The sequence below is a fragment of the Leopardus geoffroyi genome, chromosome D4 (genome assembly GCF_018350155.1).
Source record: "Leopardus geoffroyi isolate Oge1 chromosome D4, O.geoffroyi_Oge1_pat1.0, whole genome shotgun sequence".
Taxonomy (NCBI): domain Eukaryota; kingdom Metazoa; phylum Chordata; class Mammalia; order Carnivora; family Felidae; genus Leopardus; species Leopardus geoffroyi.
Genome location: NC_059342.1, coordinates 73,696,852 through 73,718,255, shown reverse-complemented (window position 1 = coordinate 73,718,255; position 21,404 = coordinate 73,696,852). Strand labels below are relative to the sequence as shown.

Below are 21,404 nucleotides of genomic sequence, written 5' to 3'. Positions count from 1 at the left end.
CTTCGGGGCCTCTGTCTTCACTACAAGGGCCCCACTCGGATGGGTCTTCTAGGCCTCAGAGACACTCCCTCCCCTCCACCACCCAAACCTGCTGCCTTGCCTCCGGTTTTGCCAGGGAGAAGTGTGAAAACATTGCTTTTCATGAGAGGGCTTGGGATTTTCTGTGGATTTCCATCACCCACACATTCACGGTGCTCACCCACGTGGATGACCAAGATCACCTATAAGATTCCAGCTCTGGCAGGAAGGCTTAGGCACCAAGCTGGGCGAAGGGAAGGGCCTATCCTAGCTCAGGGCCTCATCACTGGACCTAATAAATGCCTACTGACCAAAGAGTGAGGCGGTCGCTGCCACTTCGAATGGCACCGGGCCCACAGATGTGCTGAGACCTTGGGACTCAGACTAGTGACATAGCCCCTTACCATCCCCCATGCCACCCACCCCCACCCCCACCTCCAGCTCAGCATACCTTCACGTAGGGATCACAGATGCCAGGCTCTTTGCTCATCAGGCCTTTGCCTTCTATAACTAAACAGAGAATGAAAATATTGGGGTGAGTGGATAGGAAGGATTATTACTAGCCCCTACAACCACTGGCTATTAACCCCTCTCTGGTCTAGTCCATTCCCACCATCTCCCACACGCAGGCGGCACCCTCACCGAGACGTGGCAGGGTGCACTCAATTCCTTGAATCTTACAGTTGAAAGAGAACATAAAATTTATTGAGTTTAACCCCTCATTCAATGGGAAAGATGAGACCACCCGGGGACCCAGAGACTGTAAGAAACTTGCCCAAAGTCACAGAGTAATCAGAGCGATAGGAATCACACAGCTGGGTTTAGATCCATATCTCCTGACTCCCAGTCTGGTGCTCCTTCCTCCACATGAGACTGCCTCCCGGGATGGAGGGGCCAGGCTGGAGATCTCAGTCTGCCCCGTCAGCTGCGCTGTGGCTGGTGGACAGTGTAACACAGCAGGCAAAAGCCTGGGTCCAGAGACAGCCTGTGGTCCTGGGTCCACAGACCAACGCAAATGCCAACTCACCACTTATGAGACAGGAGAGCTTGAGCAAGTTGCTTTGTCTCTCTGCAACTGAATTTGCGATTAAAAAAAAAATTTTTTTTTAAAGTTTACTTACTTATTTTGAGAGAGAAAGAGCAAGGGAGCAGAGGAGGGGCAGAGGGAAAGGGGGAGAGAGAAAATCCCACGAGGGTTCTGCACTGTCAGCACAGAGCCCGATGTGGGGCTGACGCTCACGAATCGTGAGATCCTGACCTGAGCCGAAACCAAGAGTCAGACGCTTAACCGACTGAGCCACCCAGGTGCCCCTGAATTTGCTATTTTTTCATGGTGGAGTGATAATAAGACAATGGTTAGTGATTATAACATCTGCTTCATGTGGTAGTGGTGCTGGTTACACGACAGAATGTATCTAAAGTGCTTAGCAGAGTGTCTGGCAAGCAAGGAACTGCTCAAGGAAGGTTTGCCAAAGGAAAAAATCGCACTAAATAAAAGCCAGGGGCAGGTGGGAGGTGAGGAGCAAGCCTGATCTCGAAAGCGAGCACAGCCCATTTGCCTGAGGTCTGCAAAAATCAGGCAGCAGGTCCGACAGAAGCAGAGCCTCTTTGCTGTTTTCTTCTCTGTTCCGTTTGGGCTGGGCCCTGGGGTTTGGTTCCAACGGGGCTCCCAGAGTCTGAGGCGTGAAGCACATGAAGTCAAAGGAGAGAGAGGAACAGGCTGGAAGGGATGAAGAACTCTAAGACTGGGGTGAAGCCAAAGCAAACGGTGCAGGACAAATGAAGTGGCGGAGGCCAAGATGCATTTTGCAAAATCTGTTTGCACAGCTGTTGTCAGGCTCTGGTTGGCAAAGAACCCCCTTCTGCCGGTCGTTGGGAACTTCACCTTGGGCCCTCCCCAAGGCCAGGACCGGAGGACCCCAGGCGCCTGCTGGTCTACTCTGCCTGGTGTCCCAGCTACTGTTCCTGTGTGCACCCTGCCCCTCGATGGCGTGGGCCTGGGGGGCAGGCTCCCCACCTGAGGAACCCTTGGGTCTCCCTGGCCCCCAGAGCAGGTGGGGCAGACATGGCTGCTGCCCCACTGCACTCCTTGGACAGACCAGAGTGACACAGCGTAGTCAGAGCTGCGATAAGGACACAGAGGGGGAAACAACATACTCAGGTAGGTCAGGGGGTGATTCCCGGAGGGAAAAAAATGAAGCAAAATGAGCCTTCCTTCCTGAGTCTTAATGATGATGAAGGCAGGCATGTATCTTGCAAAATCAGAGGGAGGGGGAGCTGTTTTTCAAAAGACATTCAAAAAGAAGGCAGCCTATTTCAGACACAAGAAGTAGTGGGTACAAAGCCACAGAGGCATGAGCAAGCTTGATGCCCTCAAGGGGGACACAACAGGAGGTGGAGGGAGATTTTAACAGCAAGAGCCACGAAGGCTGGAGAGACAGGCAGGGCTTGCTGGGCTAAACAGAAGAGTCCAGGCAGCAAAGGCCATGGCAGAAGCTCGGTAAGAACTTGAGTGCTGGATGGAAGGACGAACAAATGGATAAATGGACAGGTACAGTGTAAAGTCCTCTGCGTGGCATTTAGGACCTTCATGGCCTGGACCCATACTCACTGTGGAGCAGCAGAACCCGATCCTGAGCATCGATCGACAGCTTCAGCTGACCTAAGGAAACAACAACAGAAACAACTTCACCTCGTCTCCTCGCTGGGTGAGAAATGGGGTACAGAGATGGGAATGTTCTTTTGTTCATGTGAAGCAATTCGAAGATCCATTCAGTCTCTGGGTTGGAAGGGAGCTCAGAAGCCTCTTAGTTCAGCCTCCTCAGAACGTCAGAAGTCCCTTCTGCAATACACCCAGCAGTGGTTCTCCAGCCCAGGCTTACACCCCTCTGGTGATGGGGAGCTCACTACTTTACAAGGAAGTCCAGGCCAGTGCTGGAGAGCTCTCGCCACTGGGACAGTTGGAAAAGTTATTGCATCCACATCATCACAAGCCTAGATTGGAGAGTTAAGGAGCCTGGGCCTTGGTCAAGAGTCCATGGGGGGCGGTGAAGGGGGAGGTCAGGGAAAGCCCTGCACCATGACAGACAGTTAGCTGTGTTCTGGAAGGGCAAAAACAACACAAGGACAAGGAACAAATGATTTGGGGGGAAAGCAAAAGAAATGAGATCAAATGTGGGCAGAGAATTCCTTCAAAGTTGATGCTATCACCTTCAGTCATTCCACAGAACCCTGATCTCCCTAAAGAAAAAATAAGGAGGCTTTCTGTGACATTGACATAGAGCTATGCTACTCAAAGTGTGGTCTGAGAACCACCAGCATCAGAAGCATCTGGATGAGAGTTAGAAATGCAGACTCTCAGGGTACCTGGGTAGCTCGGTCGGTTAAGTGTCTGACTCTTGACTTGGGCTCAGGTCATGATCTCAGGGTTCATGGGATTGAGTCCCGTGTCAGGCTCTGTACTGATAGAGTGGAGCCTGCTTGAGAATCTCTCTCTCCCTCTCTCTTTCAGTCTGCCCCTTCTGCCCAAAAAATAAATAAACATTTTTTTAAAATGCAGAATCTTAGGCCCCACCCCAGGCATACTGAATCAGGATCTGCAATTTAACTAGATCCCCAGGGAGGCACAGGTACATTAAAGGCTGAGGAACCCTGGACTAGAGCTCACCAAAGAGCCTCTGAACATGTCTATAAGCCTGGAAAAGACCCTCTTAAGCAAGAGACAAAATGCAGAGGCAACAGGGAAAGAGATAACTCTTAACTCCATAAAAATTTTCAATGTCCAGGGGCGCCTGGGTGGCGCAGTCGGTTAAGCGTCCGACTTCAGCCAGGTCACGATCTCACGGTCCGGGAGTTGGAGCCCCACATCAGGCTCTGGGCTGATGGCTCAGAGCCTGGAGCCTGTTTCCGATTCTGTGTCTCCCTCTCTCTCTGCCCCTCCCCCGTTCATGCTCTGTCTCTCTCTGTCCCAAAAAATAAATAAACGTTGAAAAAAAAATTTTTTTTAATTTTCAATGTCCATTACAATTAAAGATATCATAAACAAGGTTATGAGAAAATACCATAGAAAAATAGACAAAGGTCATGATCTGGAAATTCAGAGAAGACAAAACAGCCAATAAACATACAAGAAGATGCTCAATCTCACAGAGATCTGGGATACGCAAATTAACAAAATACCATTTCCCGTCAATCTGCTCGGCAGGTCATTTAAAAGACAGATAATGTTGGGGCGCCCAGCTGGCTCAGCTGGTGGAGCATGTGACTCTTGATCTTGGGGTTGTGAGTTCGAACCCTATCTTGGGTGTAGAGATTATTTAAAAATAAAATCTTTTTTTTTAATTAAAAAAAAACATTTTTGAATCTTTTTTTTTTTTTAGAGACTGAGAGAGCATGCACAAGAGGGGGACAGGGCAGAAGATGAGAGAGAGAGAGAGAGAGAGAGAGAGAGAGAGAATCTTAAGCAGGCTTCACACTCAGCGCAGAGCCTGACACAGAGCTCAATCCCACAGTCCTGGGATCATGACCTGAGTGAAACAAAGAGTCCAGATGCTCAACCAACTGAGCCATCAAGGCACCCCAAAAATACAATCTTTTTTAAAAATTAAATTAAAAATAAAAGACAGATAATGTCAAACGTTGGTTAAAAATGTAAGAAAACAGGTACTATCACACCCTGTTGGAAATGTAAATGGAGGATAATTTCTGGCAGCATTTGCTAGAATTTAATTGTAAATGTCCTTCAGCCTAGGAATTCTACTTCCGGGTAACTATCATAGACAAAAATGCACACACGAGCACAAGGCTGGCTCTCCAACACTGTTTAAAATAAGGAATAACTGGAAACACCTGAAATGTCCATCAATATGAAAAAGGTTAAAAAAGCTATGTCTAGCTGTGCTATAGAATAAGGGGGCTGTTATAAAAAATGGGGGGCTCTGTATCTCCCAGCATGGGAACATTGTTGTGATAAGTGTTTAAGAGGAATAAGCAAATCGCAGAACAGTACAGATGGCATAGGGGTGTGTGTGTGTGTGTGTGTGTGTGTGTGTGTGTGTGTGTGTAATGAAAAACAGGGATCCCCTCTAGGGAAGGGACAGAATTAGAGGGAGGGAAGTCAAGAGGAACTTAAATCTGTCACTATTGTTGCTTCAACAATGCAAATTATATGAACTATCGCACTTCTATAATTAAAAATAAGAAGAGGGAACACGGAGAGAAGGGAAGGAGGGAAGAGGAGAGGGAGGGAGGGGGAAATGTAAACATAACAGAAGGGCGGGGCTGGAAAGCAGGGGAAGAATCAGGAGCTGGTTTTTCCCCCAGCTTTTCTAAATTTTTTTAAAGACAATATAAAAACAAAACATTAAGTCATCCTCACAGATGCCCAGTGGCCCTTCAGCATGGACTGAGGAGAGAGAAGGACCAACTCCTCTTCCACAATGACGTGCTGAAAAATTTCCCCAGTCCAGTAGACTCTTCTTAGAACCTCAAAAAGCCACTGAACTCAATCCACCCAGTGGACACCACTGGGGAGGCAAGGAGGATGCGGCAGGGCCTCCCAGCCTGCAGCAATCCCACACATCAACCAGGAAGCCCTTGCATCCATGACAACCCTGTTGCACAGCCATCAGCCTCTGCTTGATCACCTCTGGTGATAGGGAGCTCACTTCCTGCAATGGGAGCCCTTTTTCTTTTGCGATAACTCTGATGGTTCAACGTTCCATCTTATGTTGAGCCAGGAGTGGCCTCTCAGTAACTTTCATTGCCCAGCTGTGGTTCTGCTGTCAGTCTCTGGGCTCTCTCCTCTAGATCTAAAGCCTAAAGTCCTTTCACCACTCCTCGTGGCACAGTGACGTCCCCTCAACATCCCAACCATTCATCTCTGGACACGCCCCGTGAAACTGGGACTGTGGCTGGGGCTTGTGCTTTGCTGCTGGCTGGAAGAAGGCCAGGCAGGGTTTGGAAAACAGAAAGAAGGGAAATTGTGCAGCAGTCCCATGACCACTGTGACCTGGAAACCTCTTGCTCCTCGTACTTTGGGGTACGAAACTGCAAGCCCAAGCAATCCAGGCTCCAGGGAACCCCTGATCAGCTCTTCGCCCATCAGAAATTCCCGCTGCTCTCCTGCCCAGGACACGGATCTCAGAAGCCCGGAGGCCTGCTCCAGTTCCAGCCCCGACTTAGCCTCCTCTCTCTGAGAGCCACATTGTCCCCAGTTGTGAGGTGGAGCTAATAACAGGGGTTACTGCACTTGCCAAGCTGTGTGCGGATCAGATAATGCTGAAGGGTGAGGAGGTGAAAGGCGCCAAGAGAACCCATGGTGTTATTAGCTCAAGATCTGAGCAATTATCACTTTGGGGCTCTCTGGGGCTGAGAAATCTCCTACAGAAACTGGGCCGGATCCAGTGTGGGGTGGAAGGTTTTGAAACAGACAAAAATGGCCAGCGGTCACAGATTGGATTTCATTAACCCACAACTCTGTTTAACACCAAACATTTTTTCTGAAATGATTACCAGTGCAAAGCCGGCTTTGGCCCACACACATTTGGCTTTCCGAAGTTGTAAGAATCACTGAGCTGCACAACACCATCACCTATCAACAACTCTCTCGCGGAAATCAGGATGGAGAAGCCTCCCAACACAAGTGCTCGCGAAGTCCATTTGACAAACATTTGCCAGGCACCTGAATGTTGCCCTGAGTCAGGAAGATCTGAATGGCCCAGTGCCCGCCCTCCGGGAACTCACAGCCCAGTGGCTAGGGCAGGGGCAGGGGCAGGGGCAAGGCCAAAAGTGGAGCTGGAGCACAGGACAGGCCTGGAGCAAAGTCTGACTCAGACATCAGAGGAGTCTATGCAGATCTATGCCCTTCCAGTCTATGCCCTTCCAGATCTTGCCATGCAGGTCTCCTCGGGGAGGATCAGCATGCTCTGTACCCTGTTACAGCACAGAAACCAAGCCCAGCAGGCCAGGCTCAGACCCCCAGCACAGGACACACCCTCCCCCAACCTATCCTTGGGCTCACAGAGAAGGGCAAAATCAAGAACGAGACGCCCCCCCCTCCCCCGCTACATGGCCATGCCTGTCCCCTCTGCTTCTCCCATTCCATCAAATGGTTGTGCCTCAAGGGCCCTGAAGTCATCTTACCCAGCCTCCTCAATTGGAAGCCAGAACGGTCATGCCTACATATGGAAGGTGACTTTGCCCTGGGCCCAGAGTAACCAGAGTAAGGCAGGCCGGAACGGGAGACCAGAATCCTGCCCCAACTCTAGTACTCTTGCCTGTATACCAAGTGGGTCTTCTGGAGCCACCAGTGTGCCCCACTGCATCTGTGCAGTGCAACCCTGGGATTCAGGAGCAGAGAGAGACATCAGGCACAGGACAAGGTGCCACAGCTTTGCTGGAGAGGCCAAAAGGAAGCCAAAAAGGAGGGCAGGCTCAAAGAAACATCCCCAAGTCTAAAGAAATAAACCACTGAGGGCGGGTGGGGGGTGGGGTGCCTGGGTGGTTCAGTCAGTTAAGCGTCCAACTAGATCTCATGGTTCATGGGTTTGAGCCCCACTTCGGGCTCTGTGCTGACAGCTCAGAGCCTGGAGTCTGCTTTGGATTCTGTGTCTCCCTCTCTCTCTGCCCCTCCCCCACTCGTGCCCTGTATCTCTCTCCCTCTCTCTCTCTCAAAAATAAACGTTAAAAAAATTTAAAAAGAGGGGAAAAATAAATAAACCACTGGGTAAAGGGGAACTCAAGGGGCTCCTGGGTGGCTCAGTTAGTTAACTAAAGTTGGCCCAACTCTTAGTTTCGGCTTGGGGCATGATCTCACAGTTCATGGGTTTGAGCCCCGTGTCCAGTTCTGCGCCGACAGCATGGAGCCTTCTTGGGATTCTCTCTCTACCCCTTCCCTGCTCACGTTTTCTCACTCTCTCTCTCAAAATAAATAAATAAACATTTTTATGAAGGGAGAGTGAGGGGGGGAAGCCAGGCTGAATCCCTGGGTATCTGCCTATCTAGGTAACCAAGCCTTTCACCGGCCCCTCAAATCTCTGATCTTATCAATATCCCCACTTTCCCCCCCGGATCAGGGAGTGGCCTGTGACAGTGCCCGGGAATGTTCAGGCTAAAGGGCCTGAAACCATCCTTATTGGGGTGTTCAGAGGCCCTGGAGACGGCACGCCCCCAATTTCCATGGGCTGGTGTTGGGGACCAACTCTACAAAGGGTGGGGCTGAGAGGCTGCAGAAAAGCACGGAGCCAGGGCCCAGAGACAAAGGAAGAGCAGACAAGGCCACACGTGACAGGAAAAACACTAGGTAACAGTGAGCTTCGGAAGGCACAGAGAAGGTACAGGTTCTGCTGGCCCAGGACCCGGGGAGTTTGGACTCACCGGGCCCTGGGGAAAAGGGGGTATGGAAGCCAGCTACAGAAATTCAATCTGGCAAACCTCACTCTGTCGAGGACCACAGGAAGATGAACTCTGACTCTCAGAACACAGTCAGGGGAGGGACATACTCAAAACACAAAGCAAGAAGACGGGGCGGCACACCACTGCTGGACTCAGGGAGCAGCAGGAACGTGTGCTAGAGGGAGCTCATGGCACCCTGGGGTCTGCAGAAAACATCGATGAGGGGCTTGGCCGGCTAACGTGAAGCAGCGGTCATCCAAACCCCAGTTCACCTCCAAAGCAATTCCCCATTTATGAGCTGTCATGTGTCGAAAGCCACAGTAAAGGGGATGACATCAGGGAAAAAAACGCACAAAGAAGGTTGGGTCTACATGGAGCCTAGCCAGCCGCCAACACTCCATTTGTGGGGACAAGGCTGCACCCCAAGCTGTGTGTACAGGAGAGCGGGAGGCAGCCAACCCTCTCTCTGTGATCCTGGGCTGTGTGACCCACACGGCAGCCTGACGGAGGCTCAGAGAGGGTTACACACGTTTATGCATTTCATTTTCTGCCCCCTAAAGGAGAAATGATAGGCTGCAGGGGTGACGGGGAAATGGGAGCCATCCAGTCTGGGCATGCAGCCCTGTGGAGCATTTCAAGTGTCTGTTCTTTTGAAGAGGGAGAATCTTGAGTTCCATTCAGAGAAATGGTCTGGCTTCGGCTGGTGCCTGCTGGCAGAAGGAGGCCTGCAGGGCAAAAGGGGGCAGGGGGCGGCGGTGGCATAAAGATGATGATGGGCCAATCCAACCCCTCTCCTCTGACTCTCCACTTCCTGTGAGACCCGACATTAACTTGGTTTCCCCAGCTGTTTTTCCTTCCAGGAATAAATGGCTCTGGCCAGCACACGTCGGCTAACATCTTCACAGCAACACCTCTGAGCGGCCCCTGAGCAAAAACCACCCAGCAAAGCCATTCCCAAAGTCTTGACTCACAGAAACGGGAGGTAATAAATATTTGGGTTTTTTAAGCAATAGATATTGGTGTACTTTGTTGTGAAGCAATAGGTAATTAATATATACCCAGATTGCCTCCAGTTAGGTAACAAACCTGATCTCAATTCTGAGGCCATTTTTCAATTTTAAAAATTGTTAACAGGGGCATCTGGGTGGCCCAGTCAGTTGCGCATCTGATTTCGGCTCAGGGCATGATCTTACGTGATTCGTGAGTTCGAGCCCTGTGTCGCGCTCACTGCTGTCAGCACAGAGCCCACTTCAGAGCCTCTGTTCTCCTCGCTCTCTGCCCATCCCCAGCTGTCACTCTCTCTCTCTCAAAAACAAATAAACATTAAAAAAATTTTTTTTAATTAAAATTTTTTTAAGAAACTACAGTTCTAAGATAAATCAGCATATTATGACTGAGGAAACAAAAGTCCTTCCATTTCTGAGGTCCTTGGTTTTCTCAGTAAAGAATTTTGATAGATTCAAGCCATACTCATGACCCATTAAACTGCAAAATCTGGATTTGTCCCATGTTAACCCAAGCCCAGCCTATTCATGAAAATGATTCACCTGCAGAGCAAATGATTTTCTTTTATATACATTCGTGTACAATATCATACATAATATATAGAAAATTCACATTATTCTGCCTTTCACGATTTTCCTTTAGATTTTATTATAATGATTTTAATTCCAACATTTCCAGTGTCACCACATTTTATGAATTTCTCCCCACCCTTATCTATTTCATATTACAGACTTTTTCTCTATAGTTAAATATGTCATTTTGTAATGACGAGCATCTGTGACATCCTTGCTGATGGCATTAAGCCACACGATGAAGTCAATAATTTATTTTCATTCTGTTTTACAGTTGTGTTCTTTTCTTTAATTAATTAATTTATTTTGAGGGGGGAGGGGCAGAGAGAGGGAGAGAGAGAATCCCAAGCAGGCTCCACACTGTCAGAGCAGAGCCCAATGTAGAGTTTGATCTCACGAACTATGAGATCATGACCTGAGCCAAAATCAAGAGTCGGACATTCAATTGACTGTGCCACTCAGGCGCCCCACAGTTGTATTCTTTTTTTTCACTATCGAAGTTTTCCAGCAGAACGAGCCTCATTTGGAAAACACAAGAGAGGAAGCCCAGAAGGAACCATGAGTAAAGCACGGGTTTTGGAGTCAGTAAGACCTGGCTTGGATCCTGGTTCCACCACTGATGATCCTGAATCACTATATCTTCTGTTTCCTCATCTGTACAATGGAAAGAATAATAATAATTCAGCTCTCTGGGAGAGCTATTGTAAAACTGAGAACTAATGTATGAGAAGCACCTGGCAAACAGAAAGCACTCTCACTGATATGACAAAAGGAAAGATGGAGGGAAGGAAAAAAGGGAGGGAGGGTGGAAGGGAGGAAGGAGGAAGGGATGAAAGAAGGAAGGAAACAAGGAACAGACGAAGGGAAGAAGGGAGGGAAGAAGGAAGGAAGGAAGGAAGGAAGGAAGGAAGGAAGGAAGGAAGGAAGGAAGAAAAGGAAGGAAGGAGAGAAGAAAGGGAGAGAGGAAGGAAGAAAATGAGGGAGGGAGGGGGAGGAGATGAAAAGAGTAAAAACGACTCAGAAAAATTAGAAAATACATGCAGGGGACTTCTATTTCTGGAATGACACACCCACTGAGGAAAAATCTAGAAAAGCTGGAGAAAATATTTAAAAGCAGCTTCTTGGAGACACAACAAGACAGAGAGGAACTACAGAGCAGACTCAGGGAGCATGGAGGTCCATGGAATGAAGTTTAATATTTGCCTGGACTAATTCTCTCCTTGGGGTGTTTTCAAATTCCAGAGAGATGACGGAAAGGCCAAGAGGCTGAGCAGAGTTTCTGTCTGCCTCACAGGGCAAGAAGAACAGGAGTTGGAGACTAGGGCCTGTTGAGAGTGGGGTCCTTCTGAGCCCTGGCCTTTTGGGTCAGAACCCTAAAGGGTGGCTCCCCAGGAACAAATGAACCATGATGAGACAGTTCCTCAGGGCTCTGAAGCTCAACTTCAAATAATCCCAACCCCTAACATTACGACTATCCCAGATTTCTAGTCACCTCAAGCACCTGGCAGAAGCAAATAGAGATCTTTTTGCAGGAAGATATCACTCTAGGTCTGCACTAAAAAGCAAAATAACAACTCTGTGCCTGCTATTTACAAGAGACATAGCACACTTAGAATGTAAAGAAACAGAAAGACCAGCGCCCTTGGGTGACTCAGTCAGTTGAGCGTCTGACTTCGGCTCTCATGGTTGGTGAGTTCAAGCCCTACATCTGGCTTGCTGCTGTCAGCATAGAGCCTGCCTTGGATCCTCTGTCTCACTCTGTCTCTGCCCCTCCCCAACTCGTGCTCTCAAAAATAAATACACATTTAAAAAAAAGAAACATAAAGACCAACAGAAATAAGGTGGAAAAAGACACACCAGGCAATTCACTGTTCAGCAGAAGAAAGCTGGGTAGTGATGTTAATGTCTGGAAAAGTAGACTTTATCTCCACTAGAAATAAAGAGTAGGCTTCTTAATAATTAAAGTTTCAGTTCATTACTAAGATAATAATTCTAAATGTGTATGCTCTTAATATTGTTTCAAAATATAAAAAGAAAAAACTGACAACTATAATGACAGACAAATGTATAACCACAGCAGGAATTTTAACACACCTCTCTTGGTAACTGATAGAACAAATTGGGGGAAAAGATTAGCAAGGATGTTGAACATTTGAACAACAGGGCACCTGGGTGGCTGAGTCAGTTAAGCATCCAACTTCAGCTTGGGTCATGATCTCACGGTTCATGGGTTCGAGCCCCACATTGGGCTCTGTGCTGACAGCTAGGAGCCTGGAGCCTGCTTCAGATTCTGTGTCTCCCTCTCTCTCTTCCCCTCCCACACTTTTGCTCTCTTTCCATCTCTCAAAAATAAATAAATGTTGAAAAAAATTAAAGAAGAATTATTTGAAGAATATAATTAGCAAACCTGACCTAAACCCGACACATACAAAACTACTATGCCTACCTACTGCAGAGCTTTTCTTTTTCTTTTTTGATATTTATTTATTTTTGAGACAGAGATAGAGCATGAGCAGGGGAGGGGCAGAGAGAGAGGGAGACACAGAATCCCAAGCAGGTTCCAAGCACAGAACCTGATGTGGGGCTCAAACTCACAAATCACAAGATCATGACCTGAGCTGAAGTCGGACGCTTAACTGACTGAGCCACCCAGCTGCTGCACAAGTACACACAGAACATTTATAAAAACTGACTATATCCTGATCCATCAAAGAACTAAAAAGACGCAGAGTATATTCTCGGACCAAAATGTGGAATAAAGAACAAGAGAGGCGCCTGAGTAGCTCAGTTGGCTAAGCGTCTGACTCTTGCTTCCAGCTCCGTTCATGATCCAGGGTCATGGGATCAAGCCCTGCATTGGGCTCTGCACTGAGCATGGAGCCTGCTTGAGATTCTCTCTCTCTGTGTCCTTCTGCCCCTCTCCCCCACTTACTATCTCTCTCTCAAATAAATAAACAAATAAATAATAAAACAAAAAAGAATAAAAATATTACCAGAAAATCCCCAGTATTTGTAAATTTAAGAAATATGCTTCCAAATAATCTAAAGACTTGAGAAAGTAGGACTATGAAAATTGGAAACTATTTTGAACTGAGTGACAAAGAAAAAAACTACATGTCAAACTGGATATCGGCAATCTTGACCCTCATGAAAGTTACACAGGTATTTGCTTTGTGTTAATTCACTGAACTACACATTATTTGGAGGAATGTTTTTCTGTGTGTGTGTTATATTTCATAATACAATTTAAAAAAAAAATAGGAGCGCCTGGGTGGCTCAGTCGGTTAAGCCTCCGACTTCAGCTCAGGTCATGATCTCATGGTTTGCAAGTCCGAGGTCCCCATCAAGATCTGTGCTGACAGCCTGGAACCTGGAGCTTGCTTCTGATTCTGTGTCTCCCTCTCTCTCTGCCCCTCCCCCCTCATGCTCTCCCCTCTCTCTCTCTCTCTCTCTCTCAAAAATAAATACATATTTTAAAAAATTAAAAAATTAAATTAAATTACAAAATACAGCAGAGGGGTGCCTGGGTGGCTCAGTTGGTTGACAGGTGGACTCTTGATTTCAGCTCAGGTCATGATCCCAGGGTCATGGGATCAAGCCCCATGTCAGGCTCAGTGCTGAGTGTGGAGCCTGCTTGGGATTCTCAATCTCTCTCTGTCTCTCTCTTTCTCTCTCAAATAAATTCTTAATTTAAAAAATAGAACAGAATTGGAAAAGAGGAGGGGCCAGAAACTGAGAATTTCTGAACACTCCCAAGCAAAAGGACCCCAGATGACAGAACAGCCAGTAAATGCTGAGGACCCCGACCAGCAAAGGATGGGGTCCTGAGAAGTAGTTGGAGGAGCTTCCCAGCCAAGTCCAGGAACTGTGTGTGTCCCCGGCTCAGAGCAGCATGGGAAGCCAGGGGCAACTGGCAGGGCCAGGTTGCAGCCTCCAGTTCAGGGCCTCACGCACACTGCCCAACACGCTGAGCAGCTAGCTGGCATCTGTTCTACAGAAAATGCATTTGTCATCTCTGGAGGAGTTGGGTTCTAGGCCCAGTTTACATACACACTCCCCTCTCCTGAAGCCAGAACACCTCCTTAGAAGACAGTGTATGGTCAACTAATGTTACTTAAATATGCCTCTTATCGAGGGACAAGGCGCTGTACCCACGCGCATGTGCAGGCGCACACACACACACACACACACACACACACACACACACAATACATAAACTTCACCATGTACAATACAGTACTCTCCCTGGAAGGAATTTTGGTGAAACCAATTTATCTGTTTATAACTCCAGAGATCCCAGGGGGTGCCTGGGTGGCTCAATCAGTTAAGCATCTGAATCTTGGTTTCAGCTGAGGTCATGGTCTCGTAGTTCGTGAGGTTGAGCCCCACATCTGGCTCTGCAATGGCAGTGCAGAGCCTGCTTGGGATTTCTCTCTTCCTCTCTCTCCACCCCTCCCCAGCCTGTTCTCTCTCTCTCTCTGTCTCTCTCTCTCAAAATAAATCAATAAACATTTAAAAATTATAATTCCAGAGATCCTGGAAAATTAGCTCCCTTTGAATATTTGTGCTCAGCCAGCCATCGGGTAGGCAGAACCTTCATGTGGTTCTACCAGGGCAAAGCCCGCTGATGAAGACCAGGACTACCTGCCATGCTGACAAAAGGCCAGTGAACCAAGGAAAACTTAGCAAAGACCTTCACGTTAAGAGCCAGTTCACGCTGGCTACCAAAACTGACTAAACTGACTAAATCCACAGCTTCCAAACCTGGCTGATCATTAAAATACTTGTGTGCCTTCTTAAAATTACAGATTTTCAGGCTCCACCCTAGACCTATGAAGATCCTGGGAATCTGTGTTTTTAACAGACTCGCCAGGTGCTTCTGATAAGTGACCAGGTCTGGGAATCACTGATATGAATCTTCATTCATGAGCAGACAAGCACAGATCACACCGTGCATGAAGAAAATCAGCCGCCTGAAAGAGGGGCAGTGTTTGTCAAGGAAACAGAATTTAAGCAGGAAACGGGAAAGAACTTTCCAGTGTCAACCTGTGTCCTCGGGGAGATGGGAGAGGAGACTGCATACATTAAGAGCAGGAGGCTCTCCGCCCCACAAGGTTCCTGCCTGCTGCTGTACACTCAGGTCACAGTCACTGGTTCCAGTAGAAGCCTTCCCAGATAACCATCCGACCCAGCCCTGAGGCCACGGCTGGGCGGGGAGAGGGGGGGATCCACTCCCTGCTGGTCTGGACACTCCCCAACTTCCCAGATCTCTGTCAGGATGATTAATTCAATAGAAGACTATAGACTGATGGTAGGGAATAGTCACGCTGTACCAGTAAGGAAGAGAAATGGATTCCAAGACTGTACATACAATATGGTCTCAATTCTTTTAAAATTAAACACACCCCTACACACACTCACACACAAGTCTGGAAGGATATAAAACAAATTGGTAACCCACAAAGGTCTTTTCTAAGGAATCAGAGTACAGGGGATTTTTCACTTTGTTCTTTTCACTAAGTTTTCAGCAATGAAGCCATCTTACAGCAATAATAATGAGGGGGAAAAAAAGCAATGAAATATATATTTACTTTTAAATCAGCACACAGCTAAGATAATAGGGCCTCACGGCTCCGTGACACTTTCCTGACGACCCCAGCTCCACGAATTCAGGTCATCCCAGACACCTCCTTTGTCTGGTAGACTCCCACATCCCAGCAGGGTTCATGGGAATTGAGGGGATTAAATGAGATAAAGCCCTTGACACAAGGCTCGGCACATGGTAAGTGCTGGACAGATGGTGGCTATTTCATTACCCGCATTGTTCCTTCCACCCACCAGACCCGTAAATTCCAGGATGCCAGACCACAGGCCAGTTCTAGGGGTGAAGCCACTGCTTTTTTATCACTCCCTCTGCTCCTAGAGAAAAGGACAGTTTGTAAGGAACCCAGTGTGCTGGAGAGGTAAGCCTGAGAATAGGAGAGCCCCAGGAAGGGCCTGACTCCTGGAGTGTTCTGTCTATGAAACCTGGGCAAAGTCCAGTATGTTGCAGTAACTGCCCCAACCTTTATGAAAAAAACTGGAAAAATGCTGGACAAGCTGTCTCAGAAGGCTTGAACTCAGGTACCAACCAGTCTGGCTCACTGGGAGACCTTCCTCTCTCTGGATCTCAAGTCTCCACAGAGGAAATATCACCCAAATATCACCCACTCTCCACAGGGAGCTGCAGACCCAGTGAGGAAACGCAGAGCTGTGAAGGGCTGTGTTCCTGGGACAGGGCTGTTTTCTCTATTATGGCTACCTGAAAGGCTGGGTTTGCCCAGGCTGTTGGGGCACTGCTGCCCCGCTGTTATTTGGGGGAACCCAATCCTGCTATCTAAGGGTTTGGGGGCAGGGGCCCGCTGCCCATTGCTCTCTACCTCAAGCCCCCAGGGCAGCCCCGTGATCCTCCTGAGAGCCTGGTCACTCCTGAAGAAGAGAATTCTCCCCTACGTGCTGTGAGTCTGACATCCACTGGAGCTTCCAACGCGAGCCCACAAGGAGCCAAGGCCACCCGGGCTGACCTGGCACCTGTCCTGTCCCTGAGCCAAAGGAAAGAGGATGGAGGAGGCCTTGAGATATAGTAACAAGACCCTGATTTAACCCTGAACTGTTGGCTAGAGGGAATCTCCAGTGGAGCAAACCGGGTCTCTGAAAGATGAACTGAGGCGTGATGATTCCAGCCAAGTGAGGCACAGCCAGCCACACTCAACACCACTGGCCAGGCAGCAGGTGCTGCGCCCCGTGGCTCGCTCAGCCTGGGTCCGTGTGCCCTGAGCTCCTCCTGGGCACCCACGGGAGGAAGGGGCCAGAGGAGGTACCCGCTGCTGCCAGCCTCACCTATCACGGGGCCGGGGGTGGGGACCTTTCCGGGCGCTGAGCGCAGGGAGAAGCAGCCCAGGCAGCCAGCCATCCCGGGCACTTACCAAAGGTGGTGAGGTAGAAGGACAAGTCCGGGTGGGCACGCCGGCTCCCGAGGGAGACGCGGTGCAGGGAGCGCTCCATGGCGTCCTGCTTCCGCCTGCCCGGAGCGCCCGTAACCCGAGGCGTCTGTGTTGCTCCCCAGTTACCGAGGCAGCAGGTTCACCCGCCCCCGCCCCGCGCCAGTGTCCCGGAGGCGGGAGCGGGAGGCCGGCTGCAGCGCGCGTTTGAATGGGCCGGCGCGCCGGGCCCTGATTGGCCCGCGCAGGTTTGAATGGGGAGGTTTCCACCTGACCGATCAGACGCCGGCCCCAGGAGAGGAGGCGCTGGCGCCCCAACAGCGAGGGCAGCGGCCACAGCGGCAGCCGGGTGGCCGTCCTCCCAGCTCCCCACCGCAGCCCTCCCCGAGGAGCCAACAGGACTGGGCGGCCACACCGGGGCTCCTGGCTCCAGGACCGCTCCAGGCTGGAAGTGCCAGCCCCATGTGAGGCCCGAGGCCGCTGGCGTGTCCACGCAGGCGGGCTTGGCCTGCTCACCCAGCTCCCCTAGGCCAGCAATTAGCCAGGTTTGTAACCTGCTTTGAAGCTCAGACCTGTAATCACCGGACCCAAGCAAGGGCAAAAGGAGCATCCTCCCGGCCCAGTGCAGTGGGGTTTGGAAAAGTGTTCATGCTTCAAGCCGCCCCTTCCCAAACTCTGCCCTATCTGCCCCTTGACCCTCCTCTTGGATGAGAGCAGCCTGGCACAGGTCCAGACCAAAGCAGCTTGCTCCAGCCAGCCTCACAGCCACCCCCCCGCCCCGCCATCCCCACCCCCCATCTGCAGCCTGGTGCCTTGGAACTGGAGCACAGGCCCTCAGTAGCTAAGGGGACAGAAACACACAGTATGCACAGAGGGTAGGCGCTTTCAATATCCAGAGCCAGGTACCAGGAGGCAGAGGGGGAAGGAAGGTCAGTCCCTCCACTGCTTTGTCAGCAAACATTCATGGAACACCTCCTGGGAATAGTTTCACACCAAGACATCTGCTCTGCAAATCTCTGACTGTTGCTGCTGTAGGAGGGAAAGCTGCTGGTGGTCTAAAAATGGGAGGTGTTGGAAGTTGCCAGATGGATATCTGTGGCTAGGGGATCTACTCAAGACAAGGTTGGAGGATGCAGGAGAGAAAGTGGGGAGAAGAGTTATATGTACTGAGTAACAGGCACGAGGGGCTGAGCTGGGCAATTTACACGCATCATCTCATTTCATCTTCACAGTGATCCTAGAAAGAAGCAGCTCCACTCTGCCAGGGATACATCTGAACCTCAGGCAGAGAGGGTAGGTGACTTGTCCAAGGTTGGCGGAGCTGAAATTTGAACCCAGGCCTGCCTGCCCAAAAGGCCATCCTCTTATCTGTTCTTTGGCCTCCATGCCTGCCCCATGGCCAACAGCAAGTGTAGACTGGAGACTTGCCTTCTTGAGGCAGGTAAGGAAACTTGAGGCCACAGGGCCAGCTGGCTACCAGCAGGGAGCAGAAACTAGAGGAGCCCTGAAATCAGCAAACTAGTGGTCAAGTGCAAATGAGTCATGTAAAGGCCAGTGGATTGTTTGAAACCTGGCATTTTGTGAAGCCCTGCTCTGCCCTTGACCCAACCCCCACGCCACGAGCACTGCTGGTAGCAGGGGCAAGCCTACTCCCCTGGCCCCAGCCAATGGCAGATGGACTTACCTGCACCCTGGATTTGAGCATGCCTGATTCTCCTCCTGGCTGGGGTAGTCTGAGTCCAGGCATCCTTTCTGTGCAGAGTGGTATGCTGGCCCTGCCATTCCTTCCAGCCAGGGAACATGGGCAACCTCGGGCTCAAGTCACAGGACGCAGAAAGGACACCGAAGCTACAGGTGTTATAGACCTGCAGGAACAAGATGGGAGCATGAGTTAGGCATAATCTGAGATGCCGCCTGAGAGGGATGCTCTTTCCCAGTAGGAATTAGAAAGCATGGCGTTCTAGAGCCAGGGCAAAGGAAGGTCCACAGGGAAGGGGAGAGTGATGTGCCCAAGGTGAGAGTGGCCCTTTCGCAGCTCTACCAGGGACCACTGAGCAAAGCGCAGATGCACCCTCAGGAGGGTGGGACCCAGAAGAGCAGGACAGAGTTGCACTATCTGAATGTGGCCTGGGGGTAAAGACTGAAGCCCACACTGGCGCTTCACCCCCACTCCGGATAAAGGCGCACTCAGCAGCTAACCTGTTCAGTTGGGAAAACCTAATGCCATTCTGATCCTGATCTGACCCCTCGAGTGGCACCATCTCCACCACCTTAACCATCAACAGTAAGGCCCCTTAGTAGAACACTGGACGCGTCCTTCTCTTAAAGGGGGAGGTCACTCTTTTCTCAGGAGAGGGAGAACAGAAGTGAGTGGGAGCCTGGCCGGTGGCACCACAGGAGAAACTGGGCCTATCTACCCACACTACTGTCCAAAGGGGACGTCAGGGGGCGCCTGGGTGGCTCAGTCAGCTGAGCGTCCCACTTCGGCTCAGGTCATGATCTCACAGTCCATGGGTTTGGGCCCCATGTCAGGCTCTGTGCTGACAGCTCAGAGCCTGGAGCCTGCTTCAGAGTCTGTGTCTCTCTCTGCCTGCCCCTCTCCCACTCATATTCTCTCTCTCTCTCTCTCTCTCCCACTCTTTCAAAAATAAACAAACAATAAAAAAGGAGCGTGGGACATACATAAAGGGTTGTGGTTGTAGCCCTGCTCTCCCCAGGAAGGCAGGGGAAGTTTTCAGACCAAGCTTGTCTTTCTGGCATGCCCTGGGCCCTCTAGCGCCCCAGGCTGTGGGCCTCAGTATCTCCCTTACACCTCACACACCCCACACGTACACAAGCATACTACAGACACTGTATACACATTGCACATACTCTACACACATACATATACATACCATAACACTTCCCATGTACACACATACAAAAATACACCACATACACAAATGCACGTACACATACACACCACACACAAATACACACACTACATGCATACCTCACACATAGATACAACGCACCCTACACATTACAGATGCATCCTTAGCACATACACAAACACAAACACAAACACACAGTATGTGCACACACACACACACACACACACTTAAATACACCATATTCACAAATTTAGATTGATTATAGGCATTTTTAAAGAGTGATTTTGTATCGAGAAGAATAAAGATCACTTGGGTTAGAGGGAAGGGACCAAAAGGATTTATTTGGGTACATTTTTACATTAGCTATCAAAGAATTGTAGTGCATTTGAGATATCATGTAGCCCAATATCCAAAACATTTTGAAAATAATAATAAAGGGGACTAGAACTACCAGATGTTAAATGAAATTATAATAATGTAGTACCAGACAGAAGACAAGCAGGTCAATAGAAAAGAATAAAAAGTTCAATGATTTTATTTAGAAAACAAGAAAGATTTTTTAAATTAAAAAAAATTGTTTTAATGTTTCTTTTTGAGAGAGAGAGAGAGAGAAGGAGCATGAGTGGGGGAGGGGTAGAAAGAGAGGAAGACACAGAATCCAACACAGGCCCCAGACTCTGAGCTGTCAGCACAGAGCCCGACACAGGGCTTAAATCCACGAACACTGATATCATGACTTGAGCTTAAGTCAATGCTCAACTGAATGAGCCACCCAGGCGCCCCAAACAAGAAAGATTTCTTTTTTTTTTTAACTGAAGATTCATTTCAAAAAGTTAAAAGAGGAAGAAACTAATTTGGGTGAAAAAAAATTTAATGTTTATTTATTTTGAGAAAGAGAGAGAGAAAGAGTATGTGTGAGAGTGGGGGAGGGGAAGGGAGAGGGAGAGAGAGAATCCCAAGCAGGATCCGCACTCTCAACACAGAGCCCTACTCAGGGCTCAAACCCACAAACTGTGAGATCATGACCTGAGCTGAAATCAATAATCAGACACTGAACCTACTGAACCAACTAAGCCACCTAGGAACCCCTCAGATGGAAAATTTTTAAAGGAGCAATTAAGTTAAAGTTGAAATTTATTTAAAAAAAAAAAAATAGATTTCAACAAGGGAACCAGAGCCTGATTCTTTGAAAAGACCAATAAATTAGAACTCAGGCAAAACAGGAAAAAACTACAAATCAACAAGTGTAGGAAAGAGAGAGACAGCCATGATACAAGATAAAGGATCAAGGTAATTCTTTAAATTATAAGAGAAAACCAATGCAACCTCATTCCATAATTTGAAAATCTAGGGGGAAAATGGGTGATTTTCTAGAAATTGTTAATTACTGAAATTGATATAAGAATTTGAAATTTTTAGTAGATAACTAACCATATATAAAATACAAAAGGAAATCAAAACTCTACCTGAAAAAATTATAGAAGACCCAGAGAGTTTTAGAGGTCAATTCTATAAGACCTTTGAAAAACAGTACCTATGTAATTTAACCTGTTTCAGAACTA

The 21,404-nt window shown here is 48.8% G+C and overlaps 1 protein-coding gene across 3 annotated transcripts in view; it reads right to left on the bottom strand.

The window, feature by feature from the left end:
- The window catches only part of RGS3 (regulator of G protein signaling 3), a 141,417-nt gene that overhangs the window by 106,293 nt on the left and 13,720 nt on the right, over positions 1–21,404 (bottom strand). Inside the window, exons 2-4 of one of the 3 annotated variants that reach the window (XM_045469303.1) lie at positions 18,654–18,834; positions 2,630–2,680; positions 470–528 (exon numbers count right to left, since the gene is read on the bottom strand). In XM_045469303.1, the coding sequence (XP_045325259.1) occupies positions 470–528; positions 2,630–2,680; positions 18,654–18,771 (228 nt within the window). In that variant the 5' untranslated portion in view covers positions 18,772–18,834. Of the gene's footprint in view, positions 1–469; positions 529–2,629; positions 2,681–16,954; positions 17,122–18,653; positions 18,835–21,404 lie in introns of those variants that run through there. The other 2 variants (XM_045469308.1, XM_045469304.1) reach the window with 2 other exon arrangements.